This window comes from Lathamus discolor, chromosome 2, assembly GCF_037157495.1.
Source record: "Lathamus discolor isolate bLatDis1 chromosome 2, bLatDis1.hap1, whole genome shotgun sequence".
Taxonomy (NCBI): Eukaryota; Metazoa; Chordata; class Aves; order Psittaciformes; family Psittacidae; genus Lathamus; species Lathamus discolor.
The window spans coordinates 42,728,401-42,746,614 of record NC_088885.1 but is presented as its reverse complement, the minus strand read 5'-3'; the positions used below and the strand labels follow the sequence as shown (position 1 = coordinate 42,746,614).

General features: G+C 40.2%; 2 protein-coding genes across 16 annotated transcripts in view; one reads left to right on the top strand and one right to left on the bottom strand.

The window, feature by feature from the left end:
* Positions 1 to 14,241, top strand: part of ABI1 (abl interactor 1) — an 80,772-nt gene extending 66,531 nt beyond the window's left edge. For 2 of the 12 annotated variants that reach the window (XM_065666610.1, XM_065666611.1), the window contains 6 exons: positions 1,125 to 1,225; positions 2,514 to 2,555; positions 4,175 to 4,351; positions 7,232 to 7,318; positions 11,503 to 11,688; positions 13,353 to 14,241. In XM_065666610.1, coding sequence (XP_065522682.1) covers positions 1,125 to 1,225; positions 2,514 to 2,555; positions 4,175 to 4,351; positions 7,232 to 7,318; positions 11,503 to 11,688; positions 13,353 to 13,528 — 769 coding nt within the window. In that variant the 3' untranslated portion in view covers positions 13,529 to 14,241. The remainder of the gene's footprint in view (positions 1 to 1,124; positions 1,226 to 2,513; positions 2,556 to 4,174; positions 4,352 to 7,231; positions 7,319 to 11,502; positions 11,689 to 13,352) is intronic. The other 10 variants (XM_065666612.1, XM_065666613.1, XM_065666615.1 and 7 more) reach the window with 7 other exon arrangements.
* The window catches only part of PDSS1 (decaprenyl diphosphate synthase subunit 1), a 27,350-nt gene continuing 23,299 nt past the window's right edge, over positions 14,164 to 18,214 (bottom strand). For 3 of the 4 annotated variants that reach the window (XM_065666623.1, XM_065666625.1, XM_065666626.1), the window contains 2 exons: positions 16,331 to 16,411; positions 14,164 to 15,572 (listed from right to left, as the gene is read on the bottom strand). In XM_065666623.1, the coding sequence (XP_065522695.1) occupies positions 15,432 to 15,572; positions 16,331 to 16,411 (222 nt within the window). In that variant the 3' untranslated portion in view covers positions 14,164 to 15,431. Of the gene's footprint in view, positions 16,098 to 16,330; positions 16,412 to 18,214 lie in introns of all 4 variants that reach the window. The other variant, XM_065666624.1, reaches the window with a different exon arrangement.

The window sequence follows — 18,214 nt, the reverse complement described above, 5'->3', positions numbered from 1 at the left end:
AGAAGTTCAGCTGCAACCATGGTGACAAGATCAAGATCGTCAGCAGACAGAACGCTAATTTTGAAGGAATTATCTTGGCTTCGGTTTTAGATCACCAATTTTATTTTTTGTAACAGTGTTACTTTCTTAGGATACATTTGAATGGTCTGTGCTTGACTCTTGACAGCACTGATTTGCAGCCTTCCAGGAATGGTAAATAAATTCTTTAACATTACTGAGTACTCTTTAATTAACATGGTTGAGTTAAAATGGCGTTCTGGCTTCAAAACATCTTGACTACTTAGTTCCATTTTTATTATCCATTTAATCCATGCAAATTCAAGTCTTGGCCTAAGGACTGCTCTTGGATAAGAGTAAGGACAGATTCACCTGAATCTTGATTCTTTTTCAGCTTCCTCAATTAAAAGAAGTGTTATGGCTGCCAAAGATGTGTAGAAATGTTATCCAGTAGTTCATTAGATGTACATTCTGTAAAAATGTGTATTGCTGGCCTCTAATGTGTGTATCATGTAACAGTACTTACACAAATTGTGACCTGGCTGTACAGTTACCTTTCAGATTATTGTAGAAAGAAACTTCTCGTACATGAGGAGTGTGTACACAAGCAGGGAGAGTGTTAAAATACACAGAAAATTATCGACACCATACTCCACCCCAGCTGGTTTATCGTGACTGTTCTGAGTTATAAAGTTCTCAGTCTAAACTTCTGTTCTGAGCAAAGGAAATGTTCCTTCATCTGACAGTATAAATAATCTTAAATAATTATTTATAGTTTAGGCATGAATTCTTCCAGCCCCAGCTTATTAATTTAAATTATTACAAGGCCCCTGAACTATTCCTGCACTTGTTACTCCATTGCCTAGAACTGGTATGGTTCTTACCTTTTTTATTTTTAAAGCATTTAATTAGATGTTTATCACCATAGCTAATTCCATTTATTAGGGGTGTAATGCATCCAGACTTGATTAGCTGTATGCGATTGTAGGTACAGACAGAGGCATATTATAGGGGGGTTTTCAACAGTCCGTAATTGAGTTGGACTAGCAGAGCTCATACAAGAAGTGTGACTGCTGATAGGCCTTTGTAGGAAACGCTGTGCTAATACTTGCAGTTTTCTTTTGTAGTGGTAGTAGTGGAGGAAGTGGCAGTCGAGAGAACAGTGGAAGCAGCAGTATTGGCATTCCCATTGCCGTGCCTACACCTTCACCGCCAACCATTGGACCAGGTATGCGGGACTCTTCCCATGTTAACTTATGGCTGTAATATCACTCACTTCTGTTTGCAGAGGGATTTTGACTGAATACGATGGGGTAGAAGCTGTCCTGAAGCACAGTCCTAGTCAGGAAATACAAGTTCTGAGGGACATTTGAAGTTTTAATTCTTCACCAAAAGTACCTGCAGGAGAATCACTTGGAGAATAGCAGATGGTTAAAACACCCTTGTCAGTCCATGTTTTTACAAGATAATCAAGGTGGGAAGGGGAGGGAAGGAGAGAGGTGTATCCTTTAAAAGCTTAAGTAGATTTTTAAATGCCTATCTACAGTTTGACTTTTCTGGGTGCCCTGAGAAGCATCAGCAACTATGTTTGATGGGCTGTTTCAGTTGTCTCCTGAAATAGCCTGCGAACTTTGCCATCTGCCAGTACATGGTTAGTTTTCGGTTTGGTTTTTTGTTTTTAACCAAGTAAAAGTCTGTATATCAAAACACAGAAGATGACCTATGAAAACACTGCTAGTAGTAGAATTCAGGCTTATCCACCAGTGGTGTATGGTGGAAATCATTGAGGCAGTAGAACTTGTATGTATAAGATAGCACAGCAGTAAATGAGAACCATGCAGGATTTATAGAATCATAGAATAGTTAGGGTTCGAAAGGACCTTAAGATCATCTAGTTCCAACCCCCCTGCCATGGGCAGGAACACCTCACACTAAACCATCTCACTCAAGGCTTTGTCCAATTTCTCAGCATTGAAAGCATACTCCTTTGTCTTTAAGAATGATGATTGGTGAGAGTGTGGTATCTGTCAATAATAAGAAGTCAGGATTGTTGGTAATAAACCAACTCAGTCACTTGTTTACTAGCTGTGTATTTTGTAAGCTAATTTGCACAAGAAAACGGTGGAGCTTTTTTATAATGTAGCTTTGCTATCGCGTCTCTTAAACTTCTGTTCTTCAGATGAAAATTCTTCATGTATGCATGTGTAGGCTTTCCTTTCACAGCTGTTTCTGATCCTGCAGTAGTAAAACAGGCATGAAATCCTTACTATTGTCTGACATCCCATAAAAATCAATGGGAATAAAGAGCTGCAGGTACAGAACCCTGTGTAGGATCAGGGCCTGAGTTTGTACTACTTGGCAGAAGTGGATTTTTTGTATTTATTTTGGAAGCCTATCAAATGCCCGTGCTTTCTTTTTAAATTTTTTTTTCTTTTTTAATAATGTGGCCTAATTGGGAATATAAACTACTTTATTAGCTCACATTTCTGTTCTTCCTCCTTCTGGACCCCTGCCAGCACCAGCACTGCCACCACCTCTCCCGATGGGCAGTCTGATAGGTGAGACTTGTATCAATGCTGAAGTGATTGCAGTCATGCTGCATAATCAATAATACCCTCCTCCTAATGGACTTAGTGATGGGTTTTTTTTTTCTTCTGTGCGGGGGTCTACATGATTTTAGTATAAAAATCAGTTCTGGGAATTCTTGTTTCTGTTTTTAAACAAATCTAATCTCCACTAATTTCCTGTGGTTAAAGCCTCTGAAGGTACATGCACAAGGTATGGGGAAAAGGCTTGAAATCAGTTGCTTGAAATCTCTGTTCCCAGTGAAGCTAAGATCCAGTTAGTCTGATCTATAAGAACTCAAAATCAACTTGAATATTAGTATTCTGCTATGTCACTGCTGCAGCTGAAACTAAGCCACAACAGTTGCTCTCTGGCTTTAAAATGGTAGCTGATGTATAGGGTGATCTGTGTCTTCTATCTTGTGGACATATGGTGGCTAAAAAGTGGAAGTGTCCATCACAGTGGCTTGGGTTTGATTCTGTAATGCTGCAGGCAGCTGGCAACTGGAAAACTTGAGGATATGGACTAACAGTTCTTGCAAAATTTTTTCAAGCATTACATAGAGGTGTTAGGATGGGATCTAAAAGTAGCACTTTCCAAACAGGCAGGAAAAAATACCTCACCCTTTCCCATCACAGGCTGATGACAAAATTCATTGATTGTGTTAGGAAAGTAGCTTTGGAGGCTTTGACCCATGTAACCATTTGCACTGTGCCTTACTGAAGCAACAGTGACTTTGGATAGTGTTACAGGACTTTAAACTTCTGGTCACATGCTGTTTGTGTGTGTGCATTTTTGTCTATATTTATGTGTATTTATATAAGATACATATGTATATAAAAGCACAAAACATTTTACTACAGAACAATTTTTGCATTTAAAAATTGTATTGATCCATGTGGCTTCAACATGTGAGATTCTTTAGTTTGCAAGGTGTGATTTGTTTGTCTGTCAGAGGTTAATCTAAACGAGAACTTAATCTGCTTATTAACCTTGAAGTTTGTGCAGCAACCATATGGAGGGTAAAAATGGGTGTTCTTGAAGAATGAGTGGCATATCTTTCTGTCAGCTGGCATTGGTGATTCTGATTTGTTAGTGCAAATTCTATCAGTATAAAGGCACAACCAGCAAATATGATTGATAAATGTGCCAAATGTCTGAAGCTCATGGCATTTGTTTTACTGTTTTGTTAGAGTGTTTTTTGCATTAGACTGGAGACAAGTTCTGGTTCACAATGGAAAATGAGCAGAATGTGGATTTTTTCCCTGTGTGTTTGTTAATAAAGGGTATTGCATGTAGAATTATTGAGATATGCTTAGGAGTTGGAAGCTGATTCAATTTTCCAGTCCAGTCTCTCAAAAGTAGTTCTCAGTATTTCTCAAATGCCCTTTATATGAATGTTGTTTTATGTCCTGTGTGGGTTTTTTTCTTGATTATTGATTATAACAGCGATGTTTGTTTTCTGTTAATCTCCTGGTACTGGCCTTAAGTTATTGGAGACCTGTAATCAAGTATTTCCCATGGTCTGGGCTTTTTTCTGTTTTCTGCATTCTATCCCAAGTAATGCTCTGCTTAAGTCTTTTCCTTGGTTCCTCTGGCTAATACTTTTCAGCTGCTCCTGGTTCAGCTCCTGGTTCCCAGTATGGCACAATGACCAGGCAAATCTCGCGACACAACTCTACCACTTCTTCAGCATCTTCTGGTGGATACAGACGGAATCCTTCTGTGACTGCCCCATTTTCTGCTCAACCTCATGTTAATGGCGGGCCTCTTTATTCTCAAAATTCAAGTAAGCTTCTGAGCTTTGAAATCACAAACTGTTTTGAGCAAAATTATTGTAAAAGCATGCATGGCATTTTAATTCGTTTATGAAGAGCATCAATCAGATTACTGCTTTCTTTCCTAAAATAGAAGGAAAAACAAACAAGAAAAGCCATACTGAAGCTGTGTAGTGATTGCACTATATGCAATTATACTGTTTTCCCCTCTGACTTGTTTGCTGTTACTCCTGACAAGAAATTATTATGATTGCCTACCTAATTATAGGCACATTATACTTAGCATTTCAGGTGTGCTTGGAGAACATAAACTAAAACCGCAATTTTTTTGCAGGAGGCTCAATGTAGTTGTAGTACAGTCCTTCCACTACTGGGCTAGTGGAAAGAGAGTATGGTCACAGCACAGTGCTCATTTAACAAACCTCTCCCATTACACAGTTCCTTCCTGTCTCTGTCTCTTTCCTAAGTCCTTTCCTGATACCAGATTTCTCCTTTGTTCTCGGTTTTAAGTTTGACTGTTAAAGAAGAGCTCAGTCTCTTTTTAGCAGACTCCTCCTCTGCCCTTCCACACTAGTAGTATTACAGATAGAGATGGATGAGGGAAGGGATGGATGCAGTGGGCAAGTGGGCAGGTTTGAGTCAGCAGCATCCTGCCTACCTACCCAGCAGGGCAAATGAGGTTCAATGCAGAAAGATCTACAAAATAAGGATCTACTTGAGTGTTGGTAGAAAGCTGTTTCTATCAGGACACCTCTTGGCCATTTCTGTGAATTTTGATCAGATACACTATTAGAGGAGTGGTTTCTGGTGATGGTCTTCAGCCAGAATGCCAGTTCTTTAAACATCAGTGATATTTCTTTTAAAAAGAAATGTTGATGATTGGGCTGAAGATCACTTTGGACCAGTGTTTGCTGTTGAGTACTTACTCTTAAGGAAAGAATGCACAATAAAATATTTGAGACACTGAAGAGTTTTCTCAGTGGTTGAGAAGTATTACGTTTATCAGAAAGCATTTTTATATGCAGACATAAAGTCTATTTCTTTTTTTCCCCACTCCTGATTTTCCTCCTATTCTCTTATCCATACTGGCCTTCCATTTCCTCCGCACTCTTGTTCCCCCAAATAAATTCACCATAACAACTGAAGCTTCCCCCCTGTTTGAACAGTTGTGTTCTATTGAATAAACAGGGCTTTACTTTTGGAAATAGTTGTCTTAAATGCTGTGCACACCACTGTTTCTGAACATTTACATTTGTCCAAAGCAATTTTTTGCTCAAATGCAGGTGCTGTTCCTTAATCTGGCCTTTCTGGTGTTTTCAAAATACTGATTGTCAACGTTTTTAAACAGTATTTTGATGGGTGTCTTGCTACTTTGAACTGTTTTCCTCTGTTTCTGTAACTGGTGATTTTTATTTTTTTTTTATTTATTTGTTAATGCTACTGTCTTGATGTTAAACCCAGGTCCTATGTTTCCTTAAGGCTTTACTTCTCATGTTATAAAATACTCTGCTTTTTCTTAGATGTTTACTTCAATTTTGTGAGAAGCCTGTTTGTTCTTATTCATCATTTCTCCCATACAGTTTATTTGATTATTGGCTTTGTAAAGAACTAAATGCTCCATTTTTATTCATCAAACATTAATCTTAGTTATGGCTTTATTTAAAACTATTGCTTACTTGGAAGTAGAGAACCTCTTTCAAATTTGGTTCCAACTGGATTACCCTGCTGAATTCCCACCTTCACAGGAGTTTCTCTGCTTCAGTGCAAGAGAAGGTCCATTGTGATGTTTTGTTGGGGTTTGTATTTTTCTTGCTTTTTCTTCCCCCTATTTCATGGGTAGATGTCCTGGCAGAGCTGATATTTTGAATGGCATGCCCTACTGCTAGCATGCCTCCTTCCTACCTGTAGTGGGAAGAGTTGAATATCTCAGCTGTCAGCCCAGCATCTCTGAGCACTGGTGCCATGTGTCTTATCTCATTACTCACCATATAGGTACATATTTCAGAGAAGATGAGCTTTTAAAGTGCTTCCTGGGGAACTCTGTGTTCTAGTGTAGGCAGTTGTAGCTGTTGAAGTCATTGCCAGCCTCTTAGGTTGCTGAGTGCCTTCTAACCACAGACGACTTAGTTATACATTATATACATAAACATTATATACATAAAATAGATATACATTATATACATAAAGTATATACATTATATACCTCATATACACACATGAAGTATATATATGTGTGTGTATATATATACGCACATAAAGTATAAATACATTATGCTCTAGATCCATCTGGTTTTCCTACCAAGCAAGAAGGTCCCTTTTTCTATGTAAAACAGAAACATACTAGAGCCAACCCAGTGCCCCTTACCCCAGCAGAACAAAATTACAGGAGGTGTTCTCTATGAATATGAAGTATTTGTATTCATTGCTGCACTGGAGGTAGCATCCTCTGCTTTTATTTCAGAGGAGGAGTCCAGAATCCTGTGAAAATTGCCTCTACTTCAAATAGTGTACTTTGAAAAGATAAATACTGAATAGCAGTAAAGCTTATTTGGCAGCAAGACAGAAAGCTCCGCTTTGTGTGCTCCCCAAGTGAAGCAGAGCAAGCCCCTTCACACGCACACCCTGTGAATATCCAGATGCGCAGCGTGCACTCGGCTTATTCAGCTGAACACAGGGGCATGCTTTGCTTTTCGATCCTCCATTGGCAAACCAGGAATTCAGCCCTGTTGGAAGCACTAGCTTGAAGGAGGTTCTTGTGTGTGTGTGTTCTTGTTGTTCTTTACATACTTTGTTTTGTGGTCCTCGTTACTGACGGCTGCTTTTGTTTGTTTCCTTTTTTTTTTCCTTTGTCTGTTTGACTTGCCCCGATATCGTGTGCGTGTTGCTACCAGTTTCTATTGCTCCACCCCCTCCCCCTATGCCTCAATTGACTCCACAGATACCTCTCACAGGCTTCGTGGCCAGGGTGCAGGAAAACAGTAAGTTTGGACAAGCTGAGCTGTTAAAGGGTAGAGCCTACTCTTTCCTCTAGCATGCATGGCTGGCAAGTCAGACTCTTATTTTGTTTCCTTTTCCAGAAGCTAATACCATCTTGCATTCTAGTGTCAATACGCTATTGGAGCTGAAGGGCACACTCTTCAATATTTTGTAACACGTGCATGATTATTACTGACCCATTTAAGTTCTGAACTGCAAATTTGTTACAGAAATAGTGTGAAATCCGTGGCATATGCTTGGTGTGAATATAGAAATGTATCTTAATTAAAAATATTAATTTCATGTTGAATCATCCCGCCTGAGGCGCTTTCACTAGGGATAATTGATTAGTTGTTATTAGAAAGGCTTATGTAGACTGTCAAAATATGTCCTGTGTAACCATTGATTCTAATACTGTAGTAGTTTTCACGAAGCTGTATAGTCAATTGAAAATGTATGCTTTTATGACCTAATGCCATTATAAAGGAGCTTGTAAGGTATATCTCCTCTCAGCAGCCTTTCTTCTCCATTTCTTTGTGTTCTCTAGACAGATTTCCCTTTTGAGCTTCTTGCAGCATAGCTCTGCTTGTTAGGTTTGTGAGAGATACACTACCTGGCCATGATCTGTGCTGCAAGGTGTTTTATTCTGGTAACTCTGCTTTTACTATCCCAAATGCTAATGCAGGTATAAAGTTGTGTTCCTTGATCTGGTGTTATCTTTGCTGTAGGGGAGTAGTTGCAGTTCTGTAAATGACAGAGTGAATGCAGTGTAGATAAGGCATGAAGTAAACACAAAATGTCTCTGTGTTTCGTAGGCATAGCGAAGTTGCTAGGATCTCAGGAGCTACTACTGCATAGTAGCTATATAGATCTAGCTTATCTTTAGTGGCCCCCTAGATCTCACTAGTGCTGCTGTTCAGCTTCCCATCAGAGCTTTAAGTGGTCATATTCTGAGGATACCCTAGATATAGGAGGCGTCTCTCTGGTTCTCATTTGAAAAGAAGGTATTTTGGTTTTGTGCTAGGTAAATCATAAGAATCACGTTGATGTAGAGTAAGTATGTTACAAAGGTGTGCTGACGAACCTTTCCAGTATTCAGAGCATAGAGGTAAACCTGCTGAAGGTGGAGGTTGCTGCATGTCTTCACTTGCAGGTAAACTTGAGAAAATTGATGTCTCCTTCTGAATTGTTCCAAGTACGGCCTCCTGGAGATGGCACAGCCCTGGGGAGAGCACAGGTGAAAGGGACAGAGTTTATCTGTGTGTGCAACAACAAAATGCAAGCTGACTTGTGAACAAGATTGCAGCAGAAACAGCTGAAGCTTGAAATCTGGTCTTAGGAACAGTTCTTTTAGGGTTTGTTTCCCTTTTAACAGTGCCTTGGGTTTGATGGTTACATAATGAGTATGGGTTTGATCTGCTGCTGCCGCCTCGTTTCGGAGGCAGGGCACGTGTGGCAGGCAGTCTGCGCACACACTCGGCAGGACTGGCTGTGGAGGCTGTTGTTGAGTTTTGGCATTGTGCGCTAGACTTTCATCTGCCTCATCTTCTGCAAGGAGTCTCCGGAGGAGTGGAGCTAGGGAGACACGTGGGTAGGCTTGTCTTCTTATCATGATGGTCTGTGGGTTGGAAAAGCAGCATCCTCTGCTCTGTGGACTTCTTTCAGAGGGTAAGGACAGAGAGCTTAGAAACTATGCAGTGCCTGTTCTTTTTTCCTGCGCCCTGTGCCCAGGCTGTGGCTATCTCCTTCAGTGAGGATTTACAGTGTGTCCAGTGCCCAGGAACAACTGATGAGATGTGAATTGCTGTACTGTCGCACCCAGGGCTTTCAAAAGGAGTCTGCTGGTCCCCATTTAGGGAACAGGGATGTGAATACACACAAGAGAAGATGTCTCGATTTGGAGCTGTATAAATACTGGTCCTTTCACCCTTTCTTACTTAGTGTGATTTTCTGTATGCTTTTTCTGTTTTCCTCCCTTAGGAAGAGTAGTGCTGTTCTACAGCCTGCCTGTTCTAAGTTCAGAACTAGGAATATTTTAGATTAAAATCCAAGATGGGGGAAAGTTTCCTTGGGGTGGCAGTTGTCTAATGTTTTGTTCCATTTTCTCCCCTTGTTTAAATGTGAAGTTGAACTGTTTTAAATGTTTCCTGTAAAGCATGCAGTTTCTGCACTGCATCTCAGTCAGGGTACGTGTTGGTGCTTTCACACTTGCATTTCCTGCCCTCTTTTCAAATAACCAACTTCACTGTTGAATAAATAAACTTTTTGTATTTCTTAAGGTAAGGATTTCTCAAGATCTCACATGATTGTTGTTTCAGTACTCAGTTTTTTCCTGGCTGCAGACAGAAATTAAGGAGAGAAATAAATTTTGTGAAAGATGTGGTGAAACTACTGCAGATACTCCATCTATTCATAAACAGCGTTGTCATGTGTCTGTGGTGGATTAATGAAGCCTGCCTGTGAGTGCTGTTCAGTAACACAGGCGAGATGTAGCATTCATTCAGCCAAAGACTTTGTTAGTCTCCAAATGACATAAATGGGCTTCTGTACAGGAGAGGAATTGCTAATAGAGTGGCATCCAGTCTTACTGATGGAGAGAGCTGTGAGGTATACAGCTCAGCTGGTGAAGCTGAAGAGCAGTTGGGCTTGTGGGTGAAGAATAGCACTAGCTTGTCAAGGGGCAGAGAGCAGGCTGGGTGCCAGGGCTGAGGCAGCCTCTGACCCAGCACCTCCTGCTGGCTTCGGCGGCTCCCCTGCAGCTGGAGAATTGGCTTCCCCTATACCAGTGCAGCTAGTCTGACCCAGCTAGGACATGGGAGCTATGCTCAAGCCCTTTGTCATACGGCTGAAGAGCAAAGGTTGTCTTTGATGGAGTGCTGGCCAGGTGAAGGTAAAGAGCATTAAAGCAAGCAGAAGCCTGATTGCTAATCTACAGTGCCATTGTGACTAGCAGTAGCTAAAGCTTCTCTCCATATTGTTCTTTCCTTGCCCTGCAGCTTGGCTTTCTTCTCAAAATTAGTGGTATGTGCTGGAACTACACCTTCTGGAGCATGTGCACAGCCTGATGGCTCCTTCGAGTCAAACCATGTCCAGAGCAGTGGTTTTTAGCCTGTTCTCAACATGCAGACTCCCAAATCTCTTATAATTAAATCTGTATTGCTAATAGAGTATAGCGACAATAGCTTCCTTTCAGTAACTTCTGGCTCCATAGTACCTACACCTAGGTCCATGTTTAGAGGACCACAATTCCCAAGGAATAGGACAGGTGACTTGATGTCTTTCATCTCTTTTGCTGCCAGCTGCTGTGAATGTGACCAAAACCTAATTTCATGAACTGATTTTAAGAGTGTTTTGTACCATAATGCCTTTCTCTTTTTCCTTTTCCTGAAGCAACCTGTGATTGTGCTGATTGGAGAATCTCAGGGCAGGGATTTGACATTTTGGATTATACACTTAATTCCTTCAGCAGTTTTTCCCCCCAAGAGCAGCAGCTGCCTGTTGTAGGTTTTCCATTTATTAATTGAATCCTGGATATGTGCACATATGTGCACATTATGGACACAAGCTAGGCTGCAAGATAAGGATATGTACAAAGCTTTTCTTCTGCAGAAGGATTACTTGGCTTTCTCTTACCTGGTTAAATCTTAAAACACTAGTCTCTCTTCCCTTCTTTTATGATCCACACCGGATCTTTTTGTCAGCTTAATGCTACTTTGAGAGAGAAGGAATCCAAGGAAACAGTGTTCAGAAATGAATTGAATTGACTGTTGTAGATGAAGGATTTGGTAAAAAATAATCAAGCTGCTGGTCCAGCCCAGAGGCCTGTTGCTGCCTGGCTCAGAGGGTGCCACTCGGAGTCCTCCCATAGCTAACTGCTGCAGCTAGCCCCATAGCGCATGGGCGTCGGGGCAGGAAGCTTTCCTCTCTGCTGGTGTTCAGCTTATGCCCTGCAGCATGTGCTTTGACTCTAGTAGCATTTATACGTAGATTTGACCACTAACAATAATGTAGTTGTGTGTCATAGCTGTTAATACAAAGCCTCTGTTTCTAATCAGTGCATGGTGTTGTAGTGCATGCTGTGTGTTGCCCCCCCACCCTGTTTATTTGCAGTGTACAGCCTCAGGTTTGTTTGCAGTTCCACACTGTTCTGGTTTGAAGGAAAAAACTAATCTCCAAATGTTTCTAGTTGCTGATAGCCCGACTCCTCCCCCCCCACCGCCTCCCGATGAGATGCCGATGTTTGATGACTCTCCTCCTCCTCCACCCCCACCTCCAGTGGATTATGAGGATGAGGAGGCCGCTGTTGTGCAGTACAGCGATCCCTATGCAGATGGAGATCCTGCCTGGGCACCTAAAAACTATATAGAGAAAGGTAAGAGAAGTGTTGCAGCTCTGTTACTGCAGTATAAGGAGATAATGATACCTGAAGGGAACAGAGGGCTTTGCTTGGGTCTGAAAACAATCATTATCCCTGCTAAGTTAGAACTCAGATCATTCTTTTGCTTGTCTGTGGCTACACCTAATGTGATAAAATATAATCCTTCTCTGGAAGGATTATAAAATACCTTCAAGCATTCTAGAATGGATTAAAAAAGAAATCTGTCATGATGAGGAGCAAATGCAAATGGGATAGCTTTCATCTTTGCTGAGCTGCTGGACTGTGTCTGTAGCTGTCTCAGGATTAATGGTAGTCGTCTAGAAATAGCATTGCAGAAAGGCCAGGAAGTCTTGAGCTGTTTACCCCATCAAACTAGGTAGCTGGAGTAGATCATTAGACTTTTGAACTGTAAGATGCAGTGAGGCTTCCTTGGAGACTTCCTAGTGACTCTGGATCAGCGGACTATAAGCTCTGCTTAGGTATGAACTCATATAGTAAATGTCTCTTCCCATGAATAATTGAGATGCCAATTTCCTGCCTGTAGAGCTGTCTGTGTTCTGACAACAACCATTCTGTCAACAAGGTTGCCAGCTTTCTCATCATCTGGCTGGTACAGTATTGCCTGTGAGATGGGGCAGGGTGCCTGACACCCTGTCCTGTCCCAGCAAAACCGCCATGTTCCATCTGTGCTCCTAGCTGGACTGCATGCAACAGGGTACCCATGGGATGACAGTAACTGATACATCATTATTTGCTAGGCATTAACACATCAGGTTTCTAAGCATATGTGTATGTATGTAAAGTAGTAGGCTCTTGAAATTCATGAAACGGATCAATTGCATAAAGCCATGTTAACTGTTTGGAAGCATAAGACTGTGATGTCCAAAGTTTGTGTAGTCATGGGGGTAGTTTTTAATTACAGTCTTACTGGTGGTGATTTAGGGAGATCTTTGTTAATTGCACACAGCGAGTTGGAGGTTGGGAAGAGTCGTACATTCATCAAGTGGGTACTGAAAAATAGTTGCTGCTGTAAATTCACTTCTTTTTCCTGCAGTAACTTTAATACTTGCAACTCATTACAGCTATTTGAAAAGTAACACCAAAACCTCTTACCGCAGAGAAGCTCTGTCACAAAGAGCGTCCATTTCTATACAGTGGTGTTCAACATCTGTTCACAGGAGGATGTGCTGAAGTACATGCTATAGAGCTGCAGGGCCCATAGTGTAGAATTTCTTTCTGTTGGTCCATTTCTACAGAATTATTTATTTAGTTTGGGGTTTTCTCTGTCCAGGGATCTACATGCTTTTGAGGCAATCTGACCAGAAATGATGCCACACTTATGCAGCCAGTTATATCATAGTTCGGCTTGCAAGTGTCCATATACTTCACTTTACTGAGTTGCAGTCAAGTGTACCTCTCTTGTCAGTAGTTCAGCTGAGCTTTTAAGTGTAGTGACTACCTGCTTCTTACTGATAGCTAATGTGAGAAAAGTGAAATTTTCTCTTCTGGACATAAACTGCAACAGGGAAAGCATATGAATTGGTTATGGAAGATCCCGGGATAGCAAACTTGTCTTGTAACATTTTTTTGAAGTACAATTATTCTTTAATGCTGGTGCTATGAATAAAATGCTAAATGTGTCCCTGTTCAATCCACAGTTGTTGCTATATATGACTATACAAAGGACAAAGATGATGAGCTGTCATTTATGGAGGGTGCAATCATTTATGTGATAAAGAAGAATGATGACGGCTGGTATGAAGGAGTTTGCAATCGAGTAACTGGCTTGTTTCCTGGGAATTACGTTGAATCAATCATGCACTATGCCGATTAAAATCCTTTGCTTTTCCAAGTTGGGTCTTGTATTCAGTCATACCATGATTATTTACAAGGGTAACTAAAGCTAACAGAATTGTCTTAATATACTTTCAAATAAAAATGTGCCCATTTCTTCAGGCCGTACTGTTTGTTTTAATGGTATGATTGAATGTCCATCTCTGAGTCTCTGGAGACAGTATGTCTTACCTGATGGCAATTTGTAAAACAAGCAACTGTCTATAACTGGTTATACTTATTTACTTATGCATTGTTAATTTTATGACCAGCCTAAATATTCTGGGGAAGTAGGGTATAATATTTAATGAACCATGATCAGATTGTGCCATTACATTTTTCAGTACAGCATGGTAACTAACACTACGTTAGACTAACATATTAAAATCTGGATGAGAAGTTTAATGTTAGTGCTGGTCATATTACTTTTTGTTTAGACTCTTTGCTCATTCTTGAACTATATTTGTTTAAAGCATGCATACAAACTTATGTATTGAAATATACTTTTTTAAAAATCCAAGATGCTTCCAATTGTTGTAATCTTTACCTGGAGTATTTCACTAAAGTCTATTTCAATGAGTTGTTTGGGTCTAAGGTGTCCATGTGAATCAAAAAATGGGTGGTCTTATGTATGTGTAATTTGTACCCAAGTTTTTTTAATGAGTAAATTTACATTATGACTTTTTCCATTCATAAATATATAAGTGAACCAAAGGTCTTGTCCAGTACTTTGTTGGTTGGCTTGGCAAAGAAGTTTGGAATGCTAACGTAGCAAAATCACAGCTGTGTTATCCCAGGCAATGTACTAAAAAGCAATGTTTGTAATGTGACTTTATCACTGACAGAGGGCGAATAAATTAGATATGAAACCTCAATTACACATTTATACATACTCTTAAAAGTTCTTGTCTTCCCAAATTAACTTTAGCAAGGATTCTTGACTGCATCTAGTTGTCTGGATGCAGGAAGTTGGACATCTGTAACTGATGTTTCCCAGAGGAAACTCTGCCTGGCTTGGTGATGTGCCCAGTGAGAAGAGGCGGCAGGCTGCCTGCAAGATGTGACTAAGGGGTAACAAACTCAGCAGGAACTTAGCCACTGCCTTAAGGGATCATGGATAGAGACGATGCACTTCCCTGCTCCACAAATTCTGTGGCTTAAATAACCTGAGAAGGAATGCGGTGGTACTGGATAACTACTGTAACAGTGTATCTATCTGGGACTTAAAAGCAGGCTTCTAGGAGAGTACCGAATGTATTCTGTAAATGGGGGATGGAGCTGAAGCTTTCACTGGCTGCTGAATTTTAGTGTGAGTTCTTAACTGTAGCACTCTTAAATTCTACATCTTAACTGCTACCAAGTCGCAACCAACAGCATACCTGTATTTCATTATGAACTGGAAAACTTCTCATTGAAGTCCACATACAGTCTGTTACAATAAACTGATTTCTTAAGATACAATTCCAGGTATTCCCAGTTTAACAACCAGGAAAGCACTCAAACCATTTCCCTTCCTAGGACTTTCCTAGATAGTGCCATACATTCTCTATTTATTAGTGCTAACAAGTGAAATCTGGAACAACTTCAGTTCTCATACACTGATACATATTTATTCTTATTGTGGCCTTTGTGCATCAACATGTAAACATCTTCCCCGCTCCCCCCAGTGAATAGCCCCCACTAAAACAATTGTACAGCACAGTCTGATTTGCTCTGAACTGTGGCTTCCCACAATAAAACACTTTAAACTTTTTTTTTTTTCTTAAAAAAAAAGAAACAGAACTTCAAAAAAAAAGTTTTTAAAAAAATAATTTTTGGTAGCATGTGTCGGAAGCAAATAACTTCAGAAGTCAGTTTAGGCACAGTCTGGTAAATAGCTGCCAGAACGAGTGGAAGGAGTTCTCTCACTTGTCTCTCGTGAGCACCATTTCTGTCAGTTGGATGAGGGCTTCTCTTTCAGGGGATGGTCGTAGCTTACTGATCTCTCGTGTAGCTTCATGGCAGTAGCGCTGGGCGAGGTAGGTTGTTTGCTGCACACCATCACTCTTATGTGGGAAGACAGGTAAAGGTAATGGGTAACTGATTATCCTCCCTCCTGCCTCCTCCAGTTACGGGGAAGTTTTACAGTCACTATGTACCCTGAACACTTAAGTTATATTCTGAAGAGTAAAGGAAGAGGATTCTGTCTTCATTGAATCCTTCATCTGTTCTCCAAAGTCTCAAAATACTAAAACTTACCCATGCTAAACCTCAGTATACTTACAAAACAACACTGGTATTAATAACATCCTGTTCAGTAGGATTAGGAACTAATAGTTTAACCTCTCCCCCCTGCCCTAAATAGAGATGTAAAAAACAAAAAAAACCCTGCTTTCCTGAAAATGTATTTATTTTGCACAATTATTCAGTCTTTGCAGACCAGAGTAAATGTAAACTGATATGGAGTGTGTACTGCAGTTCCAAGACTGGTATTACATGCCGCTTACACCAGTTGTTGGATACAGCTACTCTTCAGCTGAAGGAACTGAGTTCATGCATGAGCTTTTAACTGTTACTGTGTGGATTTCATGCTATTGGAGGGAAGAAAAGAAAAGAAAAAAAAGCTCTTCAGTACCTAGCATTTCTGCTAAAGCATCCGTCACCAGTAAGGCAGTTGAAGAGTACTAATGTGGTATTGTACACGGCATGCTACTTAACATGGATTTGAAAATGCAGCCCTGTTTTACTTCAGATGCAATGAATTTCAGACTGACTTCAGCAGGGACAGCACTTCAGGAATGAAATACCTGGTTATCAGTCCTACCTGCAACACGTACTTCCGAGCACGTTCAACATCTCCTGGCTTGCTGAATCTTCTCATTATCATAGCATTCATTTCTGGAAACTAAGCACAAAGGAAGGAGGTTTTGTAGTGCTTGTGAATTTATTGCTCCCTGCTATGCCAAGGTCAAAAAGTAACCAAAGTAGGGACCTCCTCCTCTGCCACTGGTGTTGCTACAGATACAGCTATAGGTAGATACCTGTGATCTACACGGGACTGTAGTGCAGTAAAGCCCAAGCATTGAAAACTTCAACTGTCTGGCTCTGGCTGCAGCCAGCTGGTAGGGAATGTTAAAACCTGCCCTTTCATCATGTTGAGCAGATAATCCAGTGGTACTCCTAGGTGTGTAATCTGTTCAGGTATTCTTATCTTACAAATGATGATTAATATGACACATTGGAGAAGCACCTCTTCCCTGACATGTACCACAGCAAACCCAGGAGGTTTGTTATAGCTGGATTGTGCAGTTCAACCTGTAAAACCCTTCATGATACCTTTGACTGCTACTTCCACTTATGCTTTCCATTTGTCTGGTATTTTTCAGACACAGGAAAAGCTCAGGAAAGATTTTTAAAAGAGAAGAATGACAACTATAATGTATGTTACTTTCAATCACATTGAATTTGCATTTCGTATTGCACACTCAGTTCCCTACAAATCAAGTAGATAACTAAAATCAGTTGTCTAAGAAAGTCACTGCATGTCTTTCCTAAACATGCAGACACCTTCTTCAGGCAGTCCAGAAATAGCAAAACCTGGTGCTTAACAAACTAAGGCCACAACTCGAGACAGCTACACTGCAGAAGACTTTAAAAGAAAGGTGTCTGTTGATCCTGTCTGAAAGAGTTATTATAGTCAAAGGTTATTTTGTTGCCATACACTTGTAAACAATCATCTGCTTTCCTTGCACACCTTTGGGCCTGAAACTGTAGATCTACAACCGTGTTTGTTAGGAACCAAAGATGTAGCATCCCTGTTGTGACATTCCCCTGTTATTCACAGGTAGGCTTTTTGGGAGATGCATTTAGAAGTCTGTTGGTGACTCATAATTGGCTTTCTCTAGATCCTAGCTTTCCTCCCATGTAATGACAATTTAATTGCAATATTCGTATAATCTGTTTCCATATTATTCATATTTACAATCATATAGGATGCATATACATTCACTTTTTATATTTAAACACTAAATGATATAAAAATCCTCAAACTTGTAACATAAAGCTGTTCTTAGCAGTTCTGCAGATTTGACAAGAATGCTTAACAAAAATAACCCCTCATTCTTCAGTTGTACTAGCTTAAGAGTGGCTTTAGACTAAGCATATACCAGTGTATTTCCTTGAAAAAATAAATGTTTAGGTGTTTTGGATTTTTTTACTGAGTGAACTAACTTAAAATACTGAATAAACAGGTCTCACATCAGGATAGATAGATAAACATTTTTTACATAAAGCCCCCTCCTTAATATTCTAATACACAAAGATGTGTTTCAGACAGAGGACAAGAAGGTAAGGCGGCTGTCACAGGAGATCCAGAGCACATTAAGAACTAAAGTATGTTTGTCAAGATGATGTGAAGATTACCAGATATATTCAGGGTATGCAGGATAGCAGTAATATTAATTTCAAGAGAAAAGACAGCCTGTCTTTACCAATTACAATCTGGACTATCTTCAAGGCTCAGGAGGTTTTATTCTCAGCTACAAAGAGACGAAGCATCTTAGTTTTTTTAGCACTTATACTTGGTTTATGTATTACTTGAGCCTGTAGTGCTGTTCTTCCACTTGCTTGAAAACAGCAGGAAGTTGTCAGCAAAGCAACCTTCTGGTTAATACAAAAAACTTCGCAAGATGGTCATGTTACCTTTCAA